Source organism: Cervus canadensis, chromosome 3, assembly GCF_019320065.1.
Source record: "Cervus canadensis isolate Bull #8, Minnesota chromosome 3, ASM1932006v1, whole genome shotgun sequence".
Classification (NCBI taxonomy): Eukaryota; Metazoa; Chordata; class Mammalia; order Artiodactyla; family Cervidae; genus Cervus; species Cervus canadensis.
Genome location: NC_057388.1, coordinates 82,485,150 through 82,506,468, shown reverse-complemented (window position 1 = coordinate 82,506,468; position 21,319 = coordinate 82,485,150). Strand labels below are relative to the sequence as shown.

The 21,319-nt window shown below is 40.4% G+C and overlaps 1 protein-coding gene across 23 annotated transcripts in view; it reads left to right on the top strand.

Moving 5' to 3' along the window:
- CADPS2 (calcium dependent secretion activator 2) overlaps positions 1–21,319 on the top strand; it is a 590,044-nt gene that overhangs the window by 198,576 nt on the left and 370,149 nt on the right. For all 23 annotated transcript variants that reach the window (XM_043463600.1, XM_043463598.1, XM_043463588.1 and 20 more), the window contains exon 3: positions 17,753–18,085. In XM_043463600.1, coding sequence (XP_043319535.1) covers positions 17,753–18,085 — 333 coding nt within the window. The remainder of the gene's footprint in view (positions 1–17,752; positions 18,086–21,319) is intronic.

Here is a 21,319-nt window from a genome sequence, read left to right as displayed (position 1 = left end):
CCATCTAGTCAAGGCTATGGTTTTTCCAGTGGTCATATATGGATGTGAGAGCTGGACTGTGAAGAAAGCTGAGTGCTGAAGAATTGATGCTTTTGGAACTGTGGTGTTGGAGAAGACTCTTGAGAGTCCCTTGGACTGCAAGGAGATCCAACCAGTCCTTCCTAAAGGAGATCAGTCCTGGGTGTTCATTGGAAGGACTGATGCTGAAGCTGAAACTCCAATACTTTGGCCACTTCATGGGAAGGGTTGATTCATTGGAAAAGACCCTGATGCTGGGAGGGATTGGGGGCAGGAGGAGAATGGGACAACAGAGGATGAGATGGCTGGATGGCATCTGCGATTCATGGGGTCGCAAAGAGTCGGACATGACTGAGTGATTGAACTGAACATTAAACACATGAAAGTGTTCTCTTCTATCACACAACTCACTGGTTTTTGAAGCAGCTTGCATGAACAAGTGGGAGAAAGGATCAGAGTTTGAAGAAGCATTAAAGAGGAAGCCTTTACACATTGATACTGTGAAGTTCCTGCTCCATCATTTACCGTGAGCACTAGTTTCTATAGTTTAGAATTTGTTTGGTTTTTGTACTTCTTTTTTTTAATGTTTGCTGTTTAGTAATGAAAAATAAGGATTATGGGTTATTATAATTATTAATACAGAAATATGCATACCTAGTTTTCTAAACTGTTAGAATTTGGGGGGGAGAAGAGGGGTTGAGTAATGTACTTTAAGTTAGAGACATGATCTGGTTCCTGGGCACGGGTGTTAGAGTTGTATGTACACTTTACACTCTACAACACTTGTACACTTTATAATACTTCAGCATATATTTGTTGTTTAGTTGCTCAGTCGTGTCCAACTCTTTGTGACCCAATGGACTGAGGCCCACCAGACTTCCCTGTTCTTCACTATCTCCCAGAGCTTGCTCATACCCAGTGTCCATCGAGTCGGTGATGCCATCCAACCATCTCATCCTCTATCATCCCTTTCTCCTCCTGTCTTCACTCTTTCCCAGCATCAGAGTCTTTTCTAATGAGTCAGCTCTTCGCATCCAGTAGCCGAAGTATTGGAGCTTCAGCATCAGTCTTCCAATGAATATTCAGAACTGATTGTCTTTAGGATTGACTGGTTTGATCTCCTTAATGTATATACTAAGCTCAAATATCATAACCTCACAACCAAAATGTCCCTTTTGTTTTTTTTTAATAGCAGCACCACAGCTTATAACACCTGTCTTTACAATTATGCTGTCATTTTTGTCAGGCCTCTGGGATGTTTTCTTTGATTTCAGCTGCTGGTAGGAAATTTTCTCCTCATTGTTGACGACCAGGGTAGCTGATTTGGGAACATTCCTACATCAGTAACATTTATCTCCTAATTCAGCAGCTCTATTGCTGCTGCTTTGGTGGCTCAGACGGTAAAGAATCTGCCTGCAATGCAGGAGACCCAGGTTCTATCCCTGGGTTGGGAAGATCCACTGGAGAAGGCAATGGCTGCCCACTCCAGTATTCTTGCCTGGAGAATTCCACAAATAGAGGAGCCTGGTGAACTACAGTCCATGAGGTCACAAAGAGTCCGATAAGACTGAGTGACTAACACTTCCACTTTCATTGCTGCCATGTAAGTTCTGTCAGTTCTAAAAACTTCCCAACTTAATGGCAACTTCTTCAGCATTCCTTCTCTGAATCCGCTTGACCTTACTTCCTACCACTTGCTCTTTGTTCTCTTTCCAAGCAGAGTTGCCCCTAACCATCCTTTCCCATCCCATCTCATCTTCTCCAGCTTCAGCCTAGAACCAGTTGCAAGACATTTCAGTCTTATTCTGTGTACCAAGTGCTACCAAATTCCTTGTTTTCCACACTTTTTTTCCTATAGTATCATTCACCTACCCTGAGTTGTCTCTATTGATATCCACCAGCTCTTTACTTCTGTTTAAAAATTCTTATATTAATCTCAGCTATTTCTATTCCTCCACAGACCACTACTTCTCAGCCTTGGCTACACATCAGAGCCTCCTGGAGAGTTTTTAAAATGCTCAGTGCCCTGACTGTACCCAAGACCTCTGGGATAGGGCCCAGGTACTGGGTACCCAGGTGTTCCCAACGTGACAAGTTTGAGAACCACTGCCAAAAATAAGGCTGTTCCAAAAGGCCTTTATATTAGTTGGGTTCCTAATTTCATCCTCGGATTCCTTCAGATTTACTTATTGTCATTTTCCTGGAAAATACGTAGGTAAACATCTAAATATCAAGTTATAAAGGGTTACATTTCATGGAGAGAAACTGATAAAGATTTTTGGGAGCATGGAGGAGTGGATTTCAACTAGAGAAGCAAGGAGCTCTTAAATAAGGAAAAAACGTTTGAAATGGAACTGCTCGGTGGGGAAAGGGGCATTCTCATGGAAGAAACAGTGAACAACGGGTGTATTTTAAAGAAGTTTGAGTGTCATGTAGAATTTTGATTAAGGAAAATGAAGAACAGGAATTTTGGAGGTGGTTGCAATAACCCAGGAGTTGATAAGGTGAAAATATGAACAAAAACAGTAGGTGAATTGGGTGAGATGAATCAAAGCATGGGTCATGTCCCAGAGAATATTCTTTGATTTTATTTGCTGATAGGTATTTTCTTCTTCATTTCTTACTGACCAAAGTAGCAGTAATTTCAAAACTTACCTCTACCCATAATTTTCATCTTCAGTTTAGCAACACACAGTGAATGCAGAAGAGAAGGGGGTGGGCCAGAAGGAGTTGAGGAGAAGTGAAGAGTTAAGGATGACTCCTTGATTTCTAACCTGGGCCGATAGGAGGTGACGATATCATTCACTGAAGTAGAAAATATAGATGAAGCAAGTTTAGGGTAGAAGGGGAGTTCCAATTTTTAGTATGCTGAATTTGAGGAACCCAAAGAACTTACAGGTGCTTTACTACATGGCTCAAAGTATAGGTCTGTGCTAATGAAGTAAGGTAAAATACAGCAAAAGACATGACATATGCTAAGTGCTTAATTGTAGTAATTTATTAATGAGACAATTCACCTGTTGTTTACTTTCACATTAATTGTAATTTACTGTTAAATGGAATTTAATGTTACTACTTTGAACCCATATCTCCATTTGCAAAGTTGTAGTAATAGGACTTCTTCTGTCAAAAATGTGTGGCAGCCTGGGTAAAGCTGCTGATTGTCAAGATGATGATGAAAGTGGTACTGATAACAAGAGCCACAGTACACTTACCATTATATAAGCTTCGTAGAAACCCACTAATCCAAACAGGAGCTCTGAGGTAGGTGTTATCAATACCCCCATTCTTTAGAAGAGGAAGCTGAGGCCCAGCCAGGCTAAGTAACTTGCCCAGAGTTAAACAGTCAGCATGTGGCAGAGCCTGTATTTGAACTCAGTCTGGTTCCACAGCTCCTGATCTTTACCACTACACTACAGGTAGCTTGAAAAGCTAGTGTTTAAGTAATGGAGAACATGTTTATGTGAGTCTAATGTTGAGGACTTGAAGGATTGGGCCTTAGAAGAAAAATCCTAACTATAGGCTCTGAAAGTGCTAATAGGAGGGGGTTAAAGTAGTAACTCATGAGATCTCAGTGTAATTAGGAAAGAGGCATGTGGGTAGACGAGGGTGTGGGAAGGGTACATCTGATTGCGTGAAAAAGGAAAATTAAGCTCTAGGAATGGCCACTCCCAATTAGAGGTACTGATGCTGAAAACTAGTCATTCCCTCATGTAAAAACTTTAGTCAGAGGGGTTTTCCATATCCTTCCTTTCCTCTGAAGTTGGAAAGGGGCAAAAAAGAAATTTTTTATAGTTCTAATAACATCAGTTTGTTTCAGAAGTTCGGGCCTTGGACACACACTTGCCCTATTGAAAAGAACACCATGCTTTTCCATCCAATGACCGGCACACTCATATCCTTGCCCCAGGGCAGAACATCTCGGAACAGTGGTCGTCAGACCAGGAGCATGAGCTTCACCTGAACTCATATAGTTGTTGGAACTACACAGTCTCAGGCCCCACTTCAGACCTACACTCTGGGGGACCCAGAATCTATTTTAGCAAGTCTTCTATTTGATTCTGATGGACATTCAAGTTTAAGAACCTCTCCTGTCTCAGAGGGTCAGTTCATTCTCAGAAACGGATGCATCACACAATTGTAGTCAGATAGAAATAATGTAAATGAAAATAATTGTAAATTTTAAAACCCTGCACAAATAAGAGTTGTTAAATTTTCCAAGACACACATTTAGGTGCATTTCAGGTTTTTATGCATAGCTTGTGCATTAATGCTTGCTCCTTTCCTCTTCCAGTTCCAGTTTCTTTACCACCACTATCACATTGCCAAGAGAGTTGTAAGGAAATGAATAGATAGTAGATAGCTTATGAATTTCACAGTAGAAGGTTAGGAAAAAACTGAGAAGCTGAAACAGCTTGTGCAGTCCATGCAGTGGACTAGGCAGCCCACACTGGAAAGGATAGTATTTCACACCACCTATTCACTACATCCTGGACTTCCCTGGTGGCTCAGACAGTAGAAGCGTCTGCCTACAATGCGGAAGACCAGGGATGCATCCCTGGGTTGGGAAGATCCCCCTGGAGAAGGAAATGGCAACCCACTCCAGTCCCCTTGCCTGGAAAATCCCATGGATGGATGGAGGAGCTCACTTTTCACTTTCTTTCATTTGCTGCTGCTGCTGCTAAGTTGCGTCAGTCGTGTCCGACTCTGTGCAACCCCACAGATGGCAGCCCACCAGGCTCCCATCCCTGGGATTCTCCAGGCAAGAATACTGGAGTGGGTTGCCATTTCCTTCTCCATTTCATTCACTACAGGTCTGAAAATAACTCAACATACAAAAACAGTGGGCTATACATGGAATTCAGAAGAAAAAAAAAAAACATAAATTCTTAGGTTTGGGCCATAAAACCAGCTTCATAAACACTGGAGGGAGAGTCAGTGTCTTCAAAATTGTAGCTGAAAGTAAGTGCAAGATGAGTCATTGAGCATCTAAGCAGTTCATCTCAAGGTGTTGGGCCTTTCCTAATGCATCAATGGACCTCCGTGGTGACTCAGGCAGTGAAGAATGTCCCTGCAATGCAGGAGACCAGGGTGCAATCCCTGGGTCAGGAAGGTGAATGGCTACCCACTCCAGTATTATTGCCTGGAGAATTCCTTGGACAGAGAAGCCTGATGGGGCTACAGTCCATGAGGTTGCAAAGAGTCAGACACGACTGAATGACTAACACACAACACACTGCGTTAATAGAAGCATTGCTTCTGTAACTAGAATTGCTGTCCTTTTCGCGTTAACAGATTTTACTCATATGGCATAGTCACTGGTGAAGCACTTCATGCATGCATTCATTAAATATTGATTTGCCCTGGAAGCACAGGGGCGAGTAAACCCAGCACCCTCAGATCTTTCTTTCTACTGGAAAGAAATTATAATAAATATAATTTATTGAATAGTTGTAAGTGCTGTGTAGGAAAACAAAACAGGATGGAATTGTCAGAGGCAGAGTTGGCAGTTTTAAATAGAGGAAGTTTTGTCAAGAAGAGGAATATTTGGGCAGAGGGCTGAGAGGAACAAGGGTCCTGTGCTAGAACAGAGAAAAAGTGGAGTGTGTGCCAGGAGAGCCCCTATCACCTGAGGGGTGTTTAACCTGGAAGGCTGAAGACAGTGTTGAGTGAGTGAGTGAAGTCGTTCAGTCATGTCCGACTCTTTGTGATCCCATGGACTGTAGCCTACCAGGCTCCTCCCTCCATGGGATTCTCCAGGCAAGAGTACTGGAGTGGGTTGCCATTTCCTAAGACAGTGTTAGCTGTGTTAAAACCTGAAGAATGGCCTTGGGGAGAATTTAGATAGTCTCTGCTATTATGGAGGTAAGAAGTAGGTGAGAAAGTGACAGCTACGTGTGGAAACAAAGGACTTTCTGGTAGTTGGTCCTGTCCATAGACAGGTTGAGCTTCCCAGGTGGTATTAGTGGTAAAGAACCTGCCTGCCAATGCTGGAGACATGAGACATGGGTTTGATCCCTGGGTCAGGAAGATCCCCTGGAGAAGGAAATGGCAACCCACTCCAGTATTCTTGCCTGGAGAATCCCATGGACAGAGGGGCCTGGCAGTCTAAAGACCATGGGGTCTCACAGAGTGACACAACTGAATTGGCTTAGCAAGCATGCACACACAGTGTATTGTCCCCCCGTGAACTGAGGGTTTCTCTTCCCTAAAGGAGTTTGGTGGTTTGGATGTCGTTTTAATGGTGGTGGCCACGGTGGTGAGAGAATTCAAGCTCTAAAAGGGTGATTGGATTTATACCTTTGAAGTCTTGCACAATCCTGGAAATCACATTCTGAGATTAAAAAATATCATTATTCCACCCATAGTTGCCATCTGGTGGAAAAACAAATAATTACACAGTACAAACTGCAGAACTCATCCAACACGTTTTTTATTAAGAGTCGTTACTTGCCAGGGAGATGTGGTTCAAAAGGTGTGGGGTTCATTTTTCTTTGACTTAAAGAATGTTTGCTTTTAAGATTGATTTACTTTCCAGAAATTCTTTCTTAGTTTTGGAACTTTGTCTGCTTGTAGGCTTTTGGCTCATCAAGAGTAAATGACTTGCAGTCCTCAAGATTCATGTTTTCTTAGCTGCCGTCTGAAAGGGCAGTAGCTTATTCTCCAGTGCACTGATAGTCTTGTGGAAAATATAATTTGATTCTTAGAAATATCTTCTCCCAATTTCTGTGTCAACATCTTCTCAGAAAAGTTTCTTGATGATGTATCTGCAGCAAAGGACTCATATTATTTTCAATCCATTGTGGATTATTTTGTTAAAACACAAGATCGTGTATTTCACTAACTCTGAAATATATAATGAAAATAATTTGAGTCAATGGAGAAGACAGATAGTTACGTGAAAGAAAAACTGATTCTTGTTGGGGTTTGACAGAAAACAGCAAAATTCTATAAAGCAATTATCCTTCAATAAAAAATAAATTTAAAAAATGTTATTTGTGAAAACAGGGCAGGAACTAAATTTCAGAACAAAAGAGATTGTTTGCTGTTGATTTTAACTTATGGTTTCTTCACATTATTAATAAGATTGGTTAAATCAGTGATTTTCAAACCGCTACAGTTTTTCTGTATGTTTGCACATTTTCGTAACAGGATGTTGGTATAAAATAGGGTACAGGAATGTCAGGGCAATGTCTCATCACTGCAAGTTTCTAAAGACATACTCTCTGTACTTGTTGAGGGACAGGTAACGATCGGGTGCTGGCATAGGTTCACAGATTCACGGTTTGCATAACTGATTAAGAGCATATTTTACTGTATTATTTCACGTAATACTCAAAAAACTGTGTGAGAAAAAGTGATATTTATTCCTATTCCACCAGGGAGGAAACTGACCCAGTATGGCTCAGTCTCTCAGCTTGTGTCACACGTTGAACACTCAGGTCTGATTTCCTTCTGGGTTTTGGTACACGCTTTCGTGGCCAAGAGCAGTGCAGCAGACATGAGGGTGAGATAAGAAGCTCTGCACAAAATTGGAATATTGTAAACCTGGGAACCACAGTTTCTTCCATACAATGAAAATAAGTGATTTTAAGGATTTAATGAATATTAGATACTAAGATTGTAAAGTAATACACATTTTAAAATTTTATTTTCTATATTATTATAATGGCAAAAAAAAAAAAAAAATCCCAAACCAAGCAAACCTGTCCATAATATAGGCAGAAGAAAGCAGCTCAACCTGTGAACTTTCCCTTGTTGTTGAGTTGCTCAGTCATGTCCAGCCCTTTGTGACTGCATGGACTGCAGCACTCCAGGCTTCCCTGTCTTTCACTATCTCCTGGAGTTTGCTCAAACTCATGTCCATCAAGTCGGTGATGCCATCTAACCATCTCTTCTTCTGTCCTCCTCTTCTCCTGCCTTCAATCTTTCCCAGCATCAGGGTCTTTTCCAATGGGTCAGTTCTTTGCATTAGGTGGCCAAAGTATTGGAGCTTCAGCTTCAGAATTAGTCCTTCCAATGAATATTCAGGACTGATTTCCTTTAGGATTGAGTGAGTGGATCTCCTTGTTGTCCAAGGGACTCTCGAGTTTTCTCTAGCACTACAATTCAAAAGCATCAGTTTTCAGTGCTCAACCTTCTTTAAGGAGCTTTCAAAGTTTTCTTTAATTTTCTATAATACTATGAAACAGGGGAAGAGTGAGGGAATGGGTTGGAAAGTGGGAGGGTGATGCCTTTCTTTCACTGTATATATGCATACAGAAATTGACCTTTTTTGCCCTTAAGACTTTCAGTCTGTACAGATCAGAAGCCCGGCTAGTAGTCAGCCATCATGCTTCTCTGTTTTTATTTGTGCTTGGATTGAGTGACTTGGTAGACTTCGTTTCTTGCTCTGTAGTTACAGGGTTAAGGAGATTTTCTTCATCAGCTTAGGGAGATTTAAACTAATCATTGAGCTGGAAAATACCTATAAAGGAATACTAAAGGATCTGCTATTAGCTGATATTAGAAGAAAAAAGCTTTATAAAAATTTGTAATATTGATGATGGGAATAGCATGCATATTTTTTCCCAAAAAAAAGAGTTTTTTTTATACTTTTCAAATCACACTTAAGTTCATCTAAATGTAAAGTCATCTCAATTCCTACCACAGACAGAGAAGCCTTTGGTAGTTTAAGGGGTTTAGATCTCCTTTAAGGGCTTTAGAGTTGATATAAGGAATTTAGGTGAGCTATAAGGCAGGATCTTTTGAGAGCATCTGCTTCCTAGTTTATAGATAAAGGTCTAGACATATCACTTACCTATATGTATATATATATATATATATATTTTTTTTTAAGTTTGCTGTCAGTTTTAAGTTACAGTTTCTTAACACATGTGAAGGGAATGGGATTGGTTAAAGCAGTGATTTCTAAACCTTGAAAATTCATGGATCAGAAAGGAAGAAAGAAAAAACCACCAAGATCAAATATTTTTTGCCAAGAAAGGTCATGAACCACTACAAAGCAAACAAAACTAACCTACCATCTACTGTTAACAGCATTGTATTACAGAGAAGTGACTTGTATCTATGATTTCTACAAATAATATATGGAATAAATTTAGCTTTATTAAAACTACTTTCAGTGTTCATTTCTTTACATTGAATCAGTGAAAACTTCATCCCACACTGGTCAAAACACCCCCATTTGGATTTAATAACTTTCCAAAATCCATTAGGACTACGGGGACCTCATTATTTTCTTCGAAATTTCCCTATCAAATGATACCATACCGTACAGAGGCTTTTTAAAGGTGCGGTTCTAGTGAAGTTCATTGTCTAAGCAGGAAAGAGATACAGTGATGCCGTACGGAATTTGCTCACTCGAGGACGGGTGTGTTTCCTACCCTCAGAGAGAATGGACAGTGCTAAGAAGGCCCAGAATGAACATGTGGCATAAACTGTGGACAGCATCACAGAGGAGAGAATGACAGGAGTATATTCTGCCTGATTCTCTTCATTCTGTCTGCTCCTTTCTTTCTCCCCTTCAGTTTAATGAGCCATAAGTTGATAAATCATCACATTTGATTGCATGGTCTAGGCTTAAATTTTCACTCCTCTACAGTTTGGCTGTGTGACCTCAGACAAGTGTCTTTACGTCTCTGTGCTTTAGTTTCTTACCTTTAAAATAGATACCACCACCTACTTTATGTTTGAAGGTTAATATATATAAAGCCCCTAGAATAAATTTCAGCTGTTTTCAAATGCAGTGTTTCTCATGGGACTCCCTGACTTGAGCATTTGGATGGTATTCCATGCTCTGGGGATAAAGCCTAGACACCTTTCGAGGACTTACAAAGCTGGTCCCTTCTGTCTCATCACTGTAGGTCCATTCCCTCCACCAAAGCCCCCTGAGACCAGCTGTGTCCCACTCACCCCCACTGTCCCTTGGCCTCCCCTCATGTCTCAACTGATTCTTCTCGGTCTTCATCCCTCATTCACCTCCTCAGGGAAGCTCTGTGACTTCCTCAAATAGATTCACAGCCTTGCTACAAAGTCTCATCATGCCAAAAATGCTCAGTTCTCAGTAACATTCATCAACCCACAGTCATTTTAGTTTCTGTAGTTTGTTTCTTCCACTATAAGTTCTATGAAGGCAGCAAACCTATACCATTTTGCTCACCAGTAAATCCCCAGCTCTGAGCACATTGCCCAACATGGAGTATGTTTTGTTAAATATTTGTGGAACAAATGGATGTGCTGTTGGGGTGGAGACTGTTAGAGGTTAAGTATTTTTCTTTATTGGAACAGAAAGTATGTTCTTGGGAGCAGTGGAAGAGAATGCTGGAAAGATGGGTTGAGGGAGACTTGGATGGATGGTACTCCTGTAATTATATAGTGCCAACAGGGAATAATCTGTTGACTAGCTTTAGGCATGAGAAGTGACCTGATAAGAAATAATGGTATTAATGCTGGAAAACTGGGAATTATTTGATATCTAGTATAATTAAATTCATCCCTATTACAAAAAAAAATGATCATGGATTTGATAACACCTGAAAAATAGCTGAAGAAAGGGTTTATCCACGGGCCACATAGGTTATTGAAATTATTAGACAGTGTTTTCTTTGTCATTATTAAGGAGAAAAAGACATCTCTTGTAAGTGGGGCTCTTGTTCTTTCTCAGTGTTTTCCTGGCTGAACACATGTTGGCAGCCTTCCCAGGAACCATCTCATAGATAGCCACAATGATTTGGCAAGCAGATAATGTTTTTCTCATCATTATACAATCCTTTTGAATCAAGAAGCAATGCATGTTTCAGATCAAAAGCAATATGTGAACAGTAAGTACTTTTGTAAAAAAAAAAAAAAAAGTGTATTTGAAGTTTTATTTGGACAGCTGAGCACACTTAGCCTTTGCAGACATAGCTGCTTGTTGCAGTCAACACATTTCAGTTTTGTTGTTGGTTCACCGTGACTTGAAGATAGTAACTTCTTTGGTTTATAAACTAAGCAGGTGAATGAGAAGGGTGGCAGCTGGTGGTAATCAGAGGACCCATGTACAAGTTAAAGGTCCCTAAGATGTGGAGAAAGGTAGCATGCGTACTATGTTAGTTTTCTGATGTCAGGACCGTCACACCTCCACCCTCACCCCGCCATGCTGAATTGGTGTGTTCAGTGGCTTTTTCAGAAGGAGGTCAGTGGTTGGTAATTCCATAAGTGTTGGCCAGCATACTATATGGCTCTTGGGGTGAGCCCTTGGTAGGAGGAGGATGGGTATGGTGGGGTGGAAGAGTGGGAAAGAAGAAAAAGTAAACGGATGTTGCTTTTAAATTCCAAAGGTGGGGATTCAGTCTCTGTTCTCCCAGTAACTGTGATCTTTGGCTGGTCCCTTCTCTGCCTACCCACTTGATCTGTCAAAGAGACTGATACTGAAATAAGGCACAGGGATGATGAGGATGAAAGGAGATAATATATGAAGAGCTCTGGGGAGACAAAATCTGCTTATCAGTGGGTGTGTTGGTAAACTAAATTCCTGAAGCCACTTCTGTGCCAGGATGGCCCCCGGTTACATGTTCTTCAGACAGAATTTCATTAGAGAGGAAGGCACCCTAGACTCAGAAACGAGTAACTGGGACTAGCCTCGGCCCAGGGTCACACTTTACCTGCCTTTAACTTGACAAGTATTATTATGAAAGGGCACAAGAATCAAGACAGTTGCAACCTAATGAGACTAAACCTATCATCGTTACAGTTTCATAACTTAAAACATCTGAAAAACTTAAAACTGTCATCTTTGCAAAAACAGCACAGGTTGAGAATTAGATAATAGTATGGTTTTGAGACAGCATACACCTTATTTTTCTCACTGAACTGGTTCTCTGTGACATCACCTATTGTGCCTCTTTCCCTGAGATGTCTTTCCTTCTCCCATCATGTGGACAGGGTCCCTTTCCTATACTTCTTTCTTCTGTAAACATAACTGAAACTCAGTAAACCATACTGGTTAACTATTTAAATTATACAGTTGCATGGAGGGGAAAGATTGAATTATTAGTTTAACCGTCCACACTGTTTATTCCCCCTCATTTTTTCATTCAGTGGATCCTCTCTAACTGCTTGCCCTGGTACTGGGTTGGCCAAAAAGTAGGATTTTGTGGGGAAACCTGAATTGACTTTTTGACCAACCCAGTACTAAGTGCCACAAATACAATGGTGAGTGAAACTGTATTTGGTTTCATGGAACTTAGCCTCATGTGAGTAAAATGTAATAGAATTTACATTTAAATATTATAGTTAGAAAGTGACTTCGAAGGAAAAAGAAAGGGTGCTAGGATTGCATACAAACAACATAGTTTATGGATGATTCAAGGCATTAGTGGGGATCTGGAGAGCTGCTTAGAGGTAACTTGGGGGTTGTGAGATGGACAGCGTGAAGAGTTTGAAGGAAAGATGGTGGAGGCAGGGCGTGGATACTAAGTGACAGCCATTTGCAGTGAAGCCAGAGTGGTAGGTAGTTTGGGACCAGCTGAAGTGTAGGACCTCAAAGGCCTTGCTGATGACTTTTGGTGGAAAATCAGAGAAGAATTTTTAAGCTGGAGAAGAATTTAAATGATCAGACTAAAAATAACTTTTTTTTTTTTTAATATCAGTGAAGAGCACAACTTGGGGAAAATCAGAGTAGAGTGGCTGTCAGGAAAATTTCCAAGGCAGGAAGGCCAAGTAAGAGGCAGCTACTCATAGTCTCAGTGAGGGGCATGAAGAGGTGAGGAGGGATTTTAGACGGATTTGGGAGTGGGTAGGATCAGCAGGGTTCAGTGAGAAGGTGTATGTTGGGAAATAAACATGGAGGAGATGGTGGAGTTAAGAATGGTTTCCAGGTCTCTCCAGAAGCAGGGGGGAGGTACTGATAACTCACTGAAGCAGACTGGGCAGAGGGTGAGCAAATAATGCAAAAAGTCATGAATCCCATTCAAAGTTTGTTTATTTATTTTTTCAGTGGGTTTTGTCATACATTGACATGAATCAGCAATAGATTTACACGTATTCCAAGTTTGTTAAGTTAAGGGTGTCAGTGGGATGTGTAAGGAGAGCTCATGAGTCTCTCGTGAAGGTGCCATCAAGCTGTCCAATGAGACCACACTTACCCTGTGGCTCAACTGGCCTAAAGAATTCATTTTCCAGCCCGCTCCCTTGGTTCTGGGCTGCCTGCAGAGGACTGTTAGACGGAGAGCCTCAGTTCCTTGCCTCAGAGCAGCTTACATCCACCCCCAACCCCCACCCTGGGCAAGGATGGGAGAGCCCATGGTAGGCTTCCATATACTAGTCTCACAAGTGACATACTTCACTCTTCTCTGTTGTCCAGACCTCACACTGCCCTTGTTTCCTGATTGGTCTCCCTCATTGCCTACATGTCATTTCCCAGTTTCAGCTTTTCCCCTTCCTCTCATTTTCCTTTTCACCCACGTTTTCTAGAAGGACGGTTTATATTTGCTGTCTTAACATGGATACAAGGTGTTGTCTCCTGCTGCAGATCACTCCCTACTGTTTATCTGTCTTCTCTGCCACAGGTGACCTGACGGTGGTAGAACCAAACCTCTGCCAGTCCTTGTGGGACTTGATTCTCTCTCTCTCAGGACTGTCTCCTCTCCTGGCTGCTAATGTGTCATTTTTTTTTTTCCTTCTTTTTCTGTGACACAACCCGCCTCCCCCTGGATCCCATTCTTCTGCCAACTTACTAAATGTAGGTGTTTCAGAGAGTTTTGTTCCATACTCTGGTACTGTTTATTTGGTTTTCAAAGCTGGACATTATCAAAACTAAACTAATAATCGGTGACCGTGCCCCCACCCCATCTACCCACCACCATTTGCAACCCCTCCCCTCCACATGTTGTTCTGCCTGTATTCTTTAATTATCTGTGGCTGGTGGAATCCAGACACCCCAGTAAAAACTGAATCGTCATGTTTTCCGTGCCTTTACACGTCCTAGAACTCATCAGGATGTGTTAATTGTCTCCCTTCTGCCTCTCTCTCTAGCCCGTGATGCTTGCCCTAGATCAAGGCCTTCATGCTTTTTGCCTGGTCTCCTGTGCTCTCGGGTAGCCGATCCCAATCTCTGTTCTGGCTGATTGTCACCACCAGCTGTTTGTCTAAACCATACTTCTCAGTGTCTCAGCAACGAGGTTACCCAGCCATCATCCTGACCCTCCAGCAGGGCTCAGAGTCCTGGCTTGGCACAAACTGCATTCGGCCATCTGGTCTCTGTTGGTCTGGTTGGCTCAACTTTTGCTCCCTTCACCCTTATATTGAACGTTCCTGGAGTATAAAAATTCTTATGTTTCCCTCAAAAGGTCTTGTGATTTTATACTTTCTTGCTTTTTATCTTTTATTTTTCTGAAATGTATTTTCTTCTCCCTTTTCTCCTTACTCAACCCCCAGGTCATTCAGATCACAGGCCCTTTGTCTCTGTCCTGTTTTTCCCTCCTCCCCAACCTTGCCCCCCAGATAACAGGGTTCATAACTTGCTTTTCTTTCCCTCCCTTTGCACAGCTTTAGTCCTCTAGGTTTCTGCATGTCCTTTCTCTCAGGTGGTAAGAGCTGTTTGAGAGCAAGGTCTTTGGTTCACTTGTGTTTGTGTCCCCAACTCTTAGCAAAGTGCCTGACACATTGTTACCACTTAGGAAATGTTGATTCAGTAACATGAAATTGGACTGAGTCAGTATGAGTGTAGGTATGGTTTTATAGGGGAAATTAAGACTCTATAAACCTAAGTTCATCAGTGCCCTTGCTTCAGAAACACTGTTTGATGACTTGGTAGAATTTAATACTAACTGTTAAACAGAAGAGATTGGGAAAAAAAAAAAAACAACCCTGAAACCCCTGCCAGCTAAAAGCATTAGATACCAAAGTAATTAAATGTTTTTCTGAAGCCAGTCATAAGGTATTTATGTTGTACTTGAAAAATATCTTGCCATTCCAGCTTTATATGATTACTACATTTTTAAAAATTGTTTCCTTTTCAAATATCTTCCCCTTAGAAGTAGTCTTCCATGTAACATTTCAGTATTTCTGTATCATGGTGCAGTCCGGAGACAGAAACCACACAATAATTGAACAGGAAGATGTATTATAAACAATGAGAGATTTGCTATGGTGGGCAAGGAAAATGCAAGCATATAGGAGTAGCAGGGCCCCCAGGGAAGCAACAGGTCTGGAGGAGGGTCCCATTCCCTTCAGCCCAAAGGCTGGGGGCCACCTCTCGCTGGAGAAGAAGGGGTGTGCCCTACAGAGACATTCACTGCCGTGTCGTACCAGTGGGACCCACGGGAGTCTGCCTTCTGCAGACTCCGCACAACTGCCCAGGAACCTGCCAGTCGGAGGCTGCCTCTCTCAGCCAGCCTTGGGTCTGCAGAGAGGCTGCCCCAGGGATGCTACCACGTGCCTGTAGGTAGACGAAAAGAGTTAAGAACTAGAGCTCTCTTCCTCCAGTGTCCCTCCAGCACCCTCCAAAATTGTGCCAGCTGCCAGAGACAGGGTCATGGAAGGCCAGACTGGAAAGCAGTGAGTTGACATTGGCAGTGCATTTAGATAAGGAGGAGAAAAGAGATGGAGACACCCGGTGTATTTAGAGGTATAATAGTTAAAGGCATTTTTAGGTAAAATACACTATTAAGTATCTTAATTTTATTTTCCTTGATCTAAATAAACTCTTCTTATACCTATGACTTAAGAATTAACTGTAATTGAATCATAGCTGGTTGAAAAAAAAAAGGAAACACTGAGTATATGTGTCATATGTTTGCCTGCTATAAAAGTCACAACCATTATAAGTTCTTGTTCAGTTGCTCAGTAATGTCTGACTCTTTGCGACTCCATGGACTGCAGCATGCCAGGTTTCCCTGTCCTTCATCATCTCCCAGAGCTTGCTCAAACTCATGTCCTTTGAGTCCATTCCATCCAACCATCTCATCCTCTGTTGTCCACTTCCCCTCCTGCCATCAATCTTTCCCAGCATCAGCATCTGTTCTAAAGAGTTGGCTCTGCACATCAGGTGGCCAAAGTATTGGAGTTTCAGCTTCAGCATCGGTCCTTCTGATGAATATTCAGGATTGTTTTCCTTTAGGATTGACTGGTTTGATCTCCTTGAAGTCCAAGGGACTCTTAAGAGTCTTCTCCAACACCACAGTTCAAAAGCATCAGTTCTGTGGCACTCAGCCTTCTTTATGGTCCAACTCTCATATCCATACATGACTACTGAAAAAACCACAGCTCTGACTAGACAGACCTTTGTTGGCAAAGTAATGTCTCTGCTTTTTAATATGGGGTCTAGTTTTGTCATGACTTTACTTCCAAGGAGCAAGCTTCTTTTAATTTCATGGCTGCAGTCACTGTCTGCAGTGATTTTGGAGCCCCAAAAAATAAAGCCTGTCACTGTTTCCACTTTTTCCCCATCTATTTGCCATGAAGTGATGGGACTGGATGCCATGATCTTAGTGTTTTGAATATTGAGTTTTAAGCCAGCTTTTTCACTCTTCTCTTTCACCCTTGCCAAGAGGCTCTTTAGTTCCTCTTCACTTTCTGCCATATGTTAGCAAGTTAGTCAACCAAAATATTCAAGTCAGGAATCTCCCCTGGCCAATGAACAAAGATAGGAAACAGCATTTTATATGAATGGTCTGAAAAAGGGAGAAATCAAGTGGGGACAAGGTTTAGGACACGGTAGCTCGGATGGCAGTCATTGGGGCTGCTTTGCATGGACCGCGCGTGCTGCTGGGCCACATGCAGACGGACATGGTAGTAGCAGAGAACAGGGAGTGGGGTGTTGATTTAGGAGCACCTCGGTATCCTGAGTCAGTTCTTAGGAAAATGATTGATATTAACTTGTCTTCCAGAAGTCTCAGCAACAGATGGAACTCATGGGGGCTATGTTAAATAGTCCTGCAGGCTCTTTGGAAGAATGTTTTGTTGTTATAGGAAGAAAACAGGAATAAAATCAGTCTCATGTGACCTATAGAGGATTCATAGAAATTTTAATGACAGAATCAATGTTTGATGAATCCTGACTGATGTTTGTTGATAGCTGGGTCTTTGCTTAGAAGAAAGGAGAGATTTGAGCCAAGTCTGATGTCTCCCACACAGGATGACCTTACTACTAGTCACCCATCTCTTCCTACCCATTTCACAAGTGTCTCTCTCCCTAGTTGTCATTGTGTGTATTTTATTTCTTACCTCGCATTCGTGGACAGCTAGAAGTTTCTTAGATTTTGCTTTTCCATCATGGATTCTTCGCAGCTGTGAGAAGTGTATGAGAAGTTGGGGATCTGGTGAAGTCATGGATGGGAACAGCTGTACCCCACCCCCGGCTGTGCAGGAGTTGTGATTAATGATTGTACCTGGAGGATATTGACTTAGATACAAGACATACCACACTGTTAGCCTTAAGGTATCAGTTGCAGAGATCCCCCCACATGACCTTCAGGTCCCCCTATGACCTTCATGTGGGGAGTCTGTAGGTCAAGGACAGATCATCTTAGGAGGTCCTCAAAACTCATTGTTTTTTCTCCTAAATATTTCAGCATCTTAAGAGAGATGATTTGGAGCCTCCATTTTGTCAGTAGTTAGCATGTTTTACAGAACATTTGAACCACTGAAGAATGTTTGGTGTCATAACTCTTGGATTGCTAAAAGCAGTTGGTGTTAGTGGCCCTACCTAATTGTAAATGGGCTTTTTTTTGTTTGTTCGTTTTGTTTTCAGGTTTTTCTGAAGAGTGATCGAGTGGCCAGAATGGTTCAGAGTGGAGGATGTTCTGCCAATGACTTCAGAGAGGTGTTTAAGAAAAACATAGAGAAACGTGTGCGGAGTTTGCCAGAAATTGATGGCTTGAGCAAAGAGACAGTGCTGAGTTCCTGGATAGCCAAGTATGACGCCATTTCCAGGGGTGAAGAGGACTTGTGTAAACCACCAAACAGAATGGCCCTAAGTGCTGTGTCTGAACTTATTCTGAGCAAGGAGCAACTCTATGAAATGTTTCAGCAGATTTTAGGGATTAAAAAACTGGAACACCAACTTCTTTATAATGCATGTCAGGTAAGTGATTATGCTATCTCCTGTTCTGCTGTCTGACTCAGAAAATGAATACCAAGTGTTTGCAAGCCTATAAAGAGGTACTTTACGTTCTCTCATCACTTTGTTTGAAAATTTGAGTGAAACTGAATTTTAATAAGTCAGATAATGACATTTGGAAGAAGCTTTAAAGAATTATTTGATAGGAGAAGAAGAATATCTGTGCATTTTATTCAACAAGTAATTGTTCACATGTGCCCTATCTTAGACCATCAGATTTGTACCTGTTGGGTATATATGGGGCATGCCCTGAATAGTAAAGTGAAAATCATTTGTTATCTGAAGAAGCTTGGCAATTCATAATAAATAGGTATTCCTCACTGCAAAATAATTTTTCATAAAGATATGATACTCATCTTCAGAGTTTTATGGCAGTGACTGAAATTTCAAAATTTTCCTTCCTTAACCCAGCCAGATAGAATGAATTGAAGAAGGTTGCTAAATTTCATAATTTAGTAGTGACAGAGTAAATAATACATTTCCTCTTTAGTTGTTATTTTAATCACACATATCAAAAATTGAATAAAATGTCAGGTTTGTTCCATGTCTTTCATCTTTAGAGCCTATGATTTGTCTAAATGTATGCCTTCCATAGTTGTATTTTGTTTGCTTATTTTAGTGGTATAAATGATTGAACTGTGCCCTAATAAACAATGTAAGTTGACAAAATTCCGGCATTTTAAAATTTGTGTGTTCATTAAGAGTGATACTTCTTTAATGTACATATGTTTACATGTATTTTAAATCTTTTTGCAAATCTACTTCTCAATTTCTGTATTCTATATGTATCATTTACTTTGAGTTACTAATTTGTGAATCATTTCCAGTGAATAAATTAGCAGAGTTAATTAATAGACAAGCAATGTGGAACCTTAACCCTGTGAACAATTCATGCATTCACTATAATTGTTTTCACTGTGTTATTAAACCAGGTGGTGGTTTTGATAATATTGGAGGATGCCTGTAAAGCTAAAATTTTCCATTGTAAAAGAAACCCAACTGGGACTTTGTATTTTTAATGAAACAGTAACTCACTTTTATAGTTAAATATTGATGAACATAATTTATTAGTAAGAGTCAGCTTTAGACATTCAGTAGATGTTTACCAACTATTCAAGTCAAAAACTTTGCTAGGTATTAGGGAAACCAACCTAAACCAAATAAAATATTTGTTCTCTATGTACTGAAGCCTTAATAGAGCAGATAGGCCTCTAAAATCCATTATTACAAATGCTTTAGAATTTATCCTGAATTTTACAGGGTCATCACATAAATTCCTGTGGACCTGTGAGTTTAAATTAATTCAAGATGTGTTACATTTAATCTTTTGCTTACTTTTACAGATGACTTCTACAGTAATGGTTTTGACTTTTGACCCCCTGGTTTCTGTCCTCTGTGGTCTGGAACATACTTCTAGTTTAAGTCTCCATCTATAATAACACATGTATTTTTTACCTTCAGTTCTATTGGTACTTAACCTGCTGTATCTTGAGACTTTTTAGATTGATACACATTTAGCATTTTATGTCTTTTTGTGGAATTAACCTTTTCATATAAACTCCAGTTTTGTCGTTGATAATCTTTTTTCTTTTTTCCAAAGTCTGCTTTGTCTCAAACTCATAATAAGGCTTCTTCAGCTTTCTTTTGCAAAAATTTTTATTGGAGTATAGTTGCTTTACAATGTTGTGTGTGTTCCTGCGGTACAGCAAAGTGAATCAGTTGTATGTGTACATAGCCCCTTTTCTTAGTTTCCTTCCCGTTTAAGTCACCACAGAGCATTGACTAGAGCTCCCTGTGCTTCCAGTAGGTTCTCCTTAGCTGTATATTTTATGCATAGGCCTGTACATTGTCAGGCCCAGGCTCCCAGTTCATCCCATCCCCCCAGCTTCCCTCTTTGGTATCCATAAGTGTGAATCTTCCTCCTATTTTGCAAGAAACTTCATGTGCACCATTTTTCTGGATTCCACATATAAACGATATTATACATTTTTTTTTTTTTCCTGACTCACTTCACTCTGTTGGACAGTTGCTAGGTCCATCCACGTCTCTGCACATGGCACTATTTCATTCCTTTTCATGGCTGAGTATACTTTAACTTTCTTTTGATTAAGATTAGCATGGTGTATCTTTCTCCATCTGTTTACTTTTAACCTATCTGATCCTTTGTTTAAAGTGGATTTCTTGTAAACAGTACTTTACTTCTTGTTTTTGTTTTTAATCCAGTCTGACGTCTGTCTGTTAATGGGTGTGTTTTGGCCACTGTATTTAAAGTGATGGAATTGGATCAAATTCCAGTCTCTGTAATGTTGGCACTTTTATGTGTTTGTTCTTTGTCTCCCCTCCTTTTTGTTGCCTTCTCTAATTTTAACTGGATTTTTGTGTTGTTCCATTTTATAGCCTATTTTGATGTACTGCCTATCTTTTAAAAGTGTCTTTAGTGATTGCCCTTGGTCTTACACTATGCATTTTAATATAATCTAAGCTCATCTTCAAATAAGCTTCAAATAAATCATCCATAGGGCTTCAAGTGTAGTAGAGCTCTCCCATAGTAGAGAATTCTCAATTCCTCACTCACATTCCTTGTGAAATTTCTGTCCTTTATTTCACTTATAATATGTTCTATTCACCCAGCATATGGTTACTACTATTGCTTTTAACAGGTAACTTTTAGATCAACTAAGAATAATAAAAATTAAAGATACACACATACATAATTTCACCTCATTTATTCCTTCTCTGACACTTTTCTTGCTTCATGTAAAAGTTTCTGACCTGCATCATTTTCCTTATCTGAAAAACTTAACATTTCTTGAAAGGCATGACTACTGATAATGAATTCACCCAGTTTTTGTTTTTCTGATAAAATCTCTTCCTCCTTTATGTTTAAAGGATAATTTCCCTAGATATAGACTTACCAGATTTTTTTTTTTTTCTTTTAACACTCAAGATTTTTCTCCATTGTCTTGCTTGTGTGGTTTCTGAGAAATTTGATCAAGCTCTTATACTTGATGTCTCTAAGTAAGATGTTTTGTTTTTGTGTTTCTGTTTGTTTTTGTCCTCTGGCTTCCTTTAATACTTTCTCCCTATATTAGTTTTTTGTAGTTTGAATATGATATGCCTGCCTACATATGAGTTTTTAATATTTTTCTTGCTTGGTGTTTTTTTCACCTTTCTGAATGTGAGGGTTGGTGTCTGTCA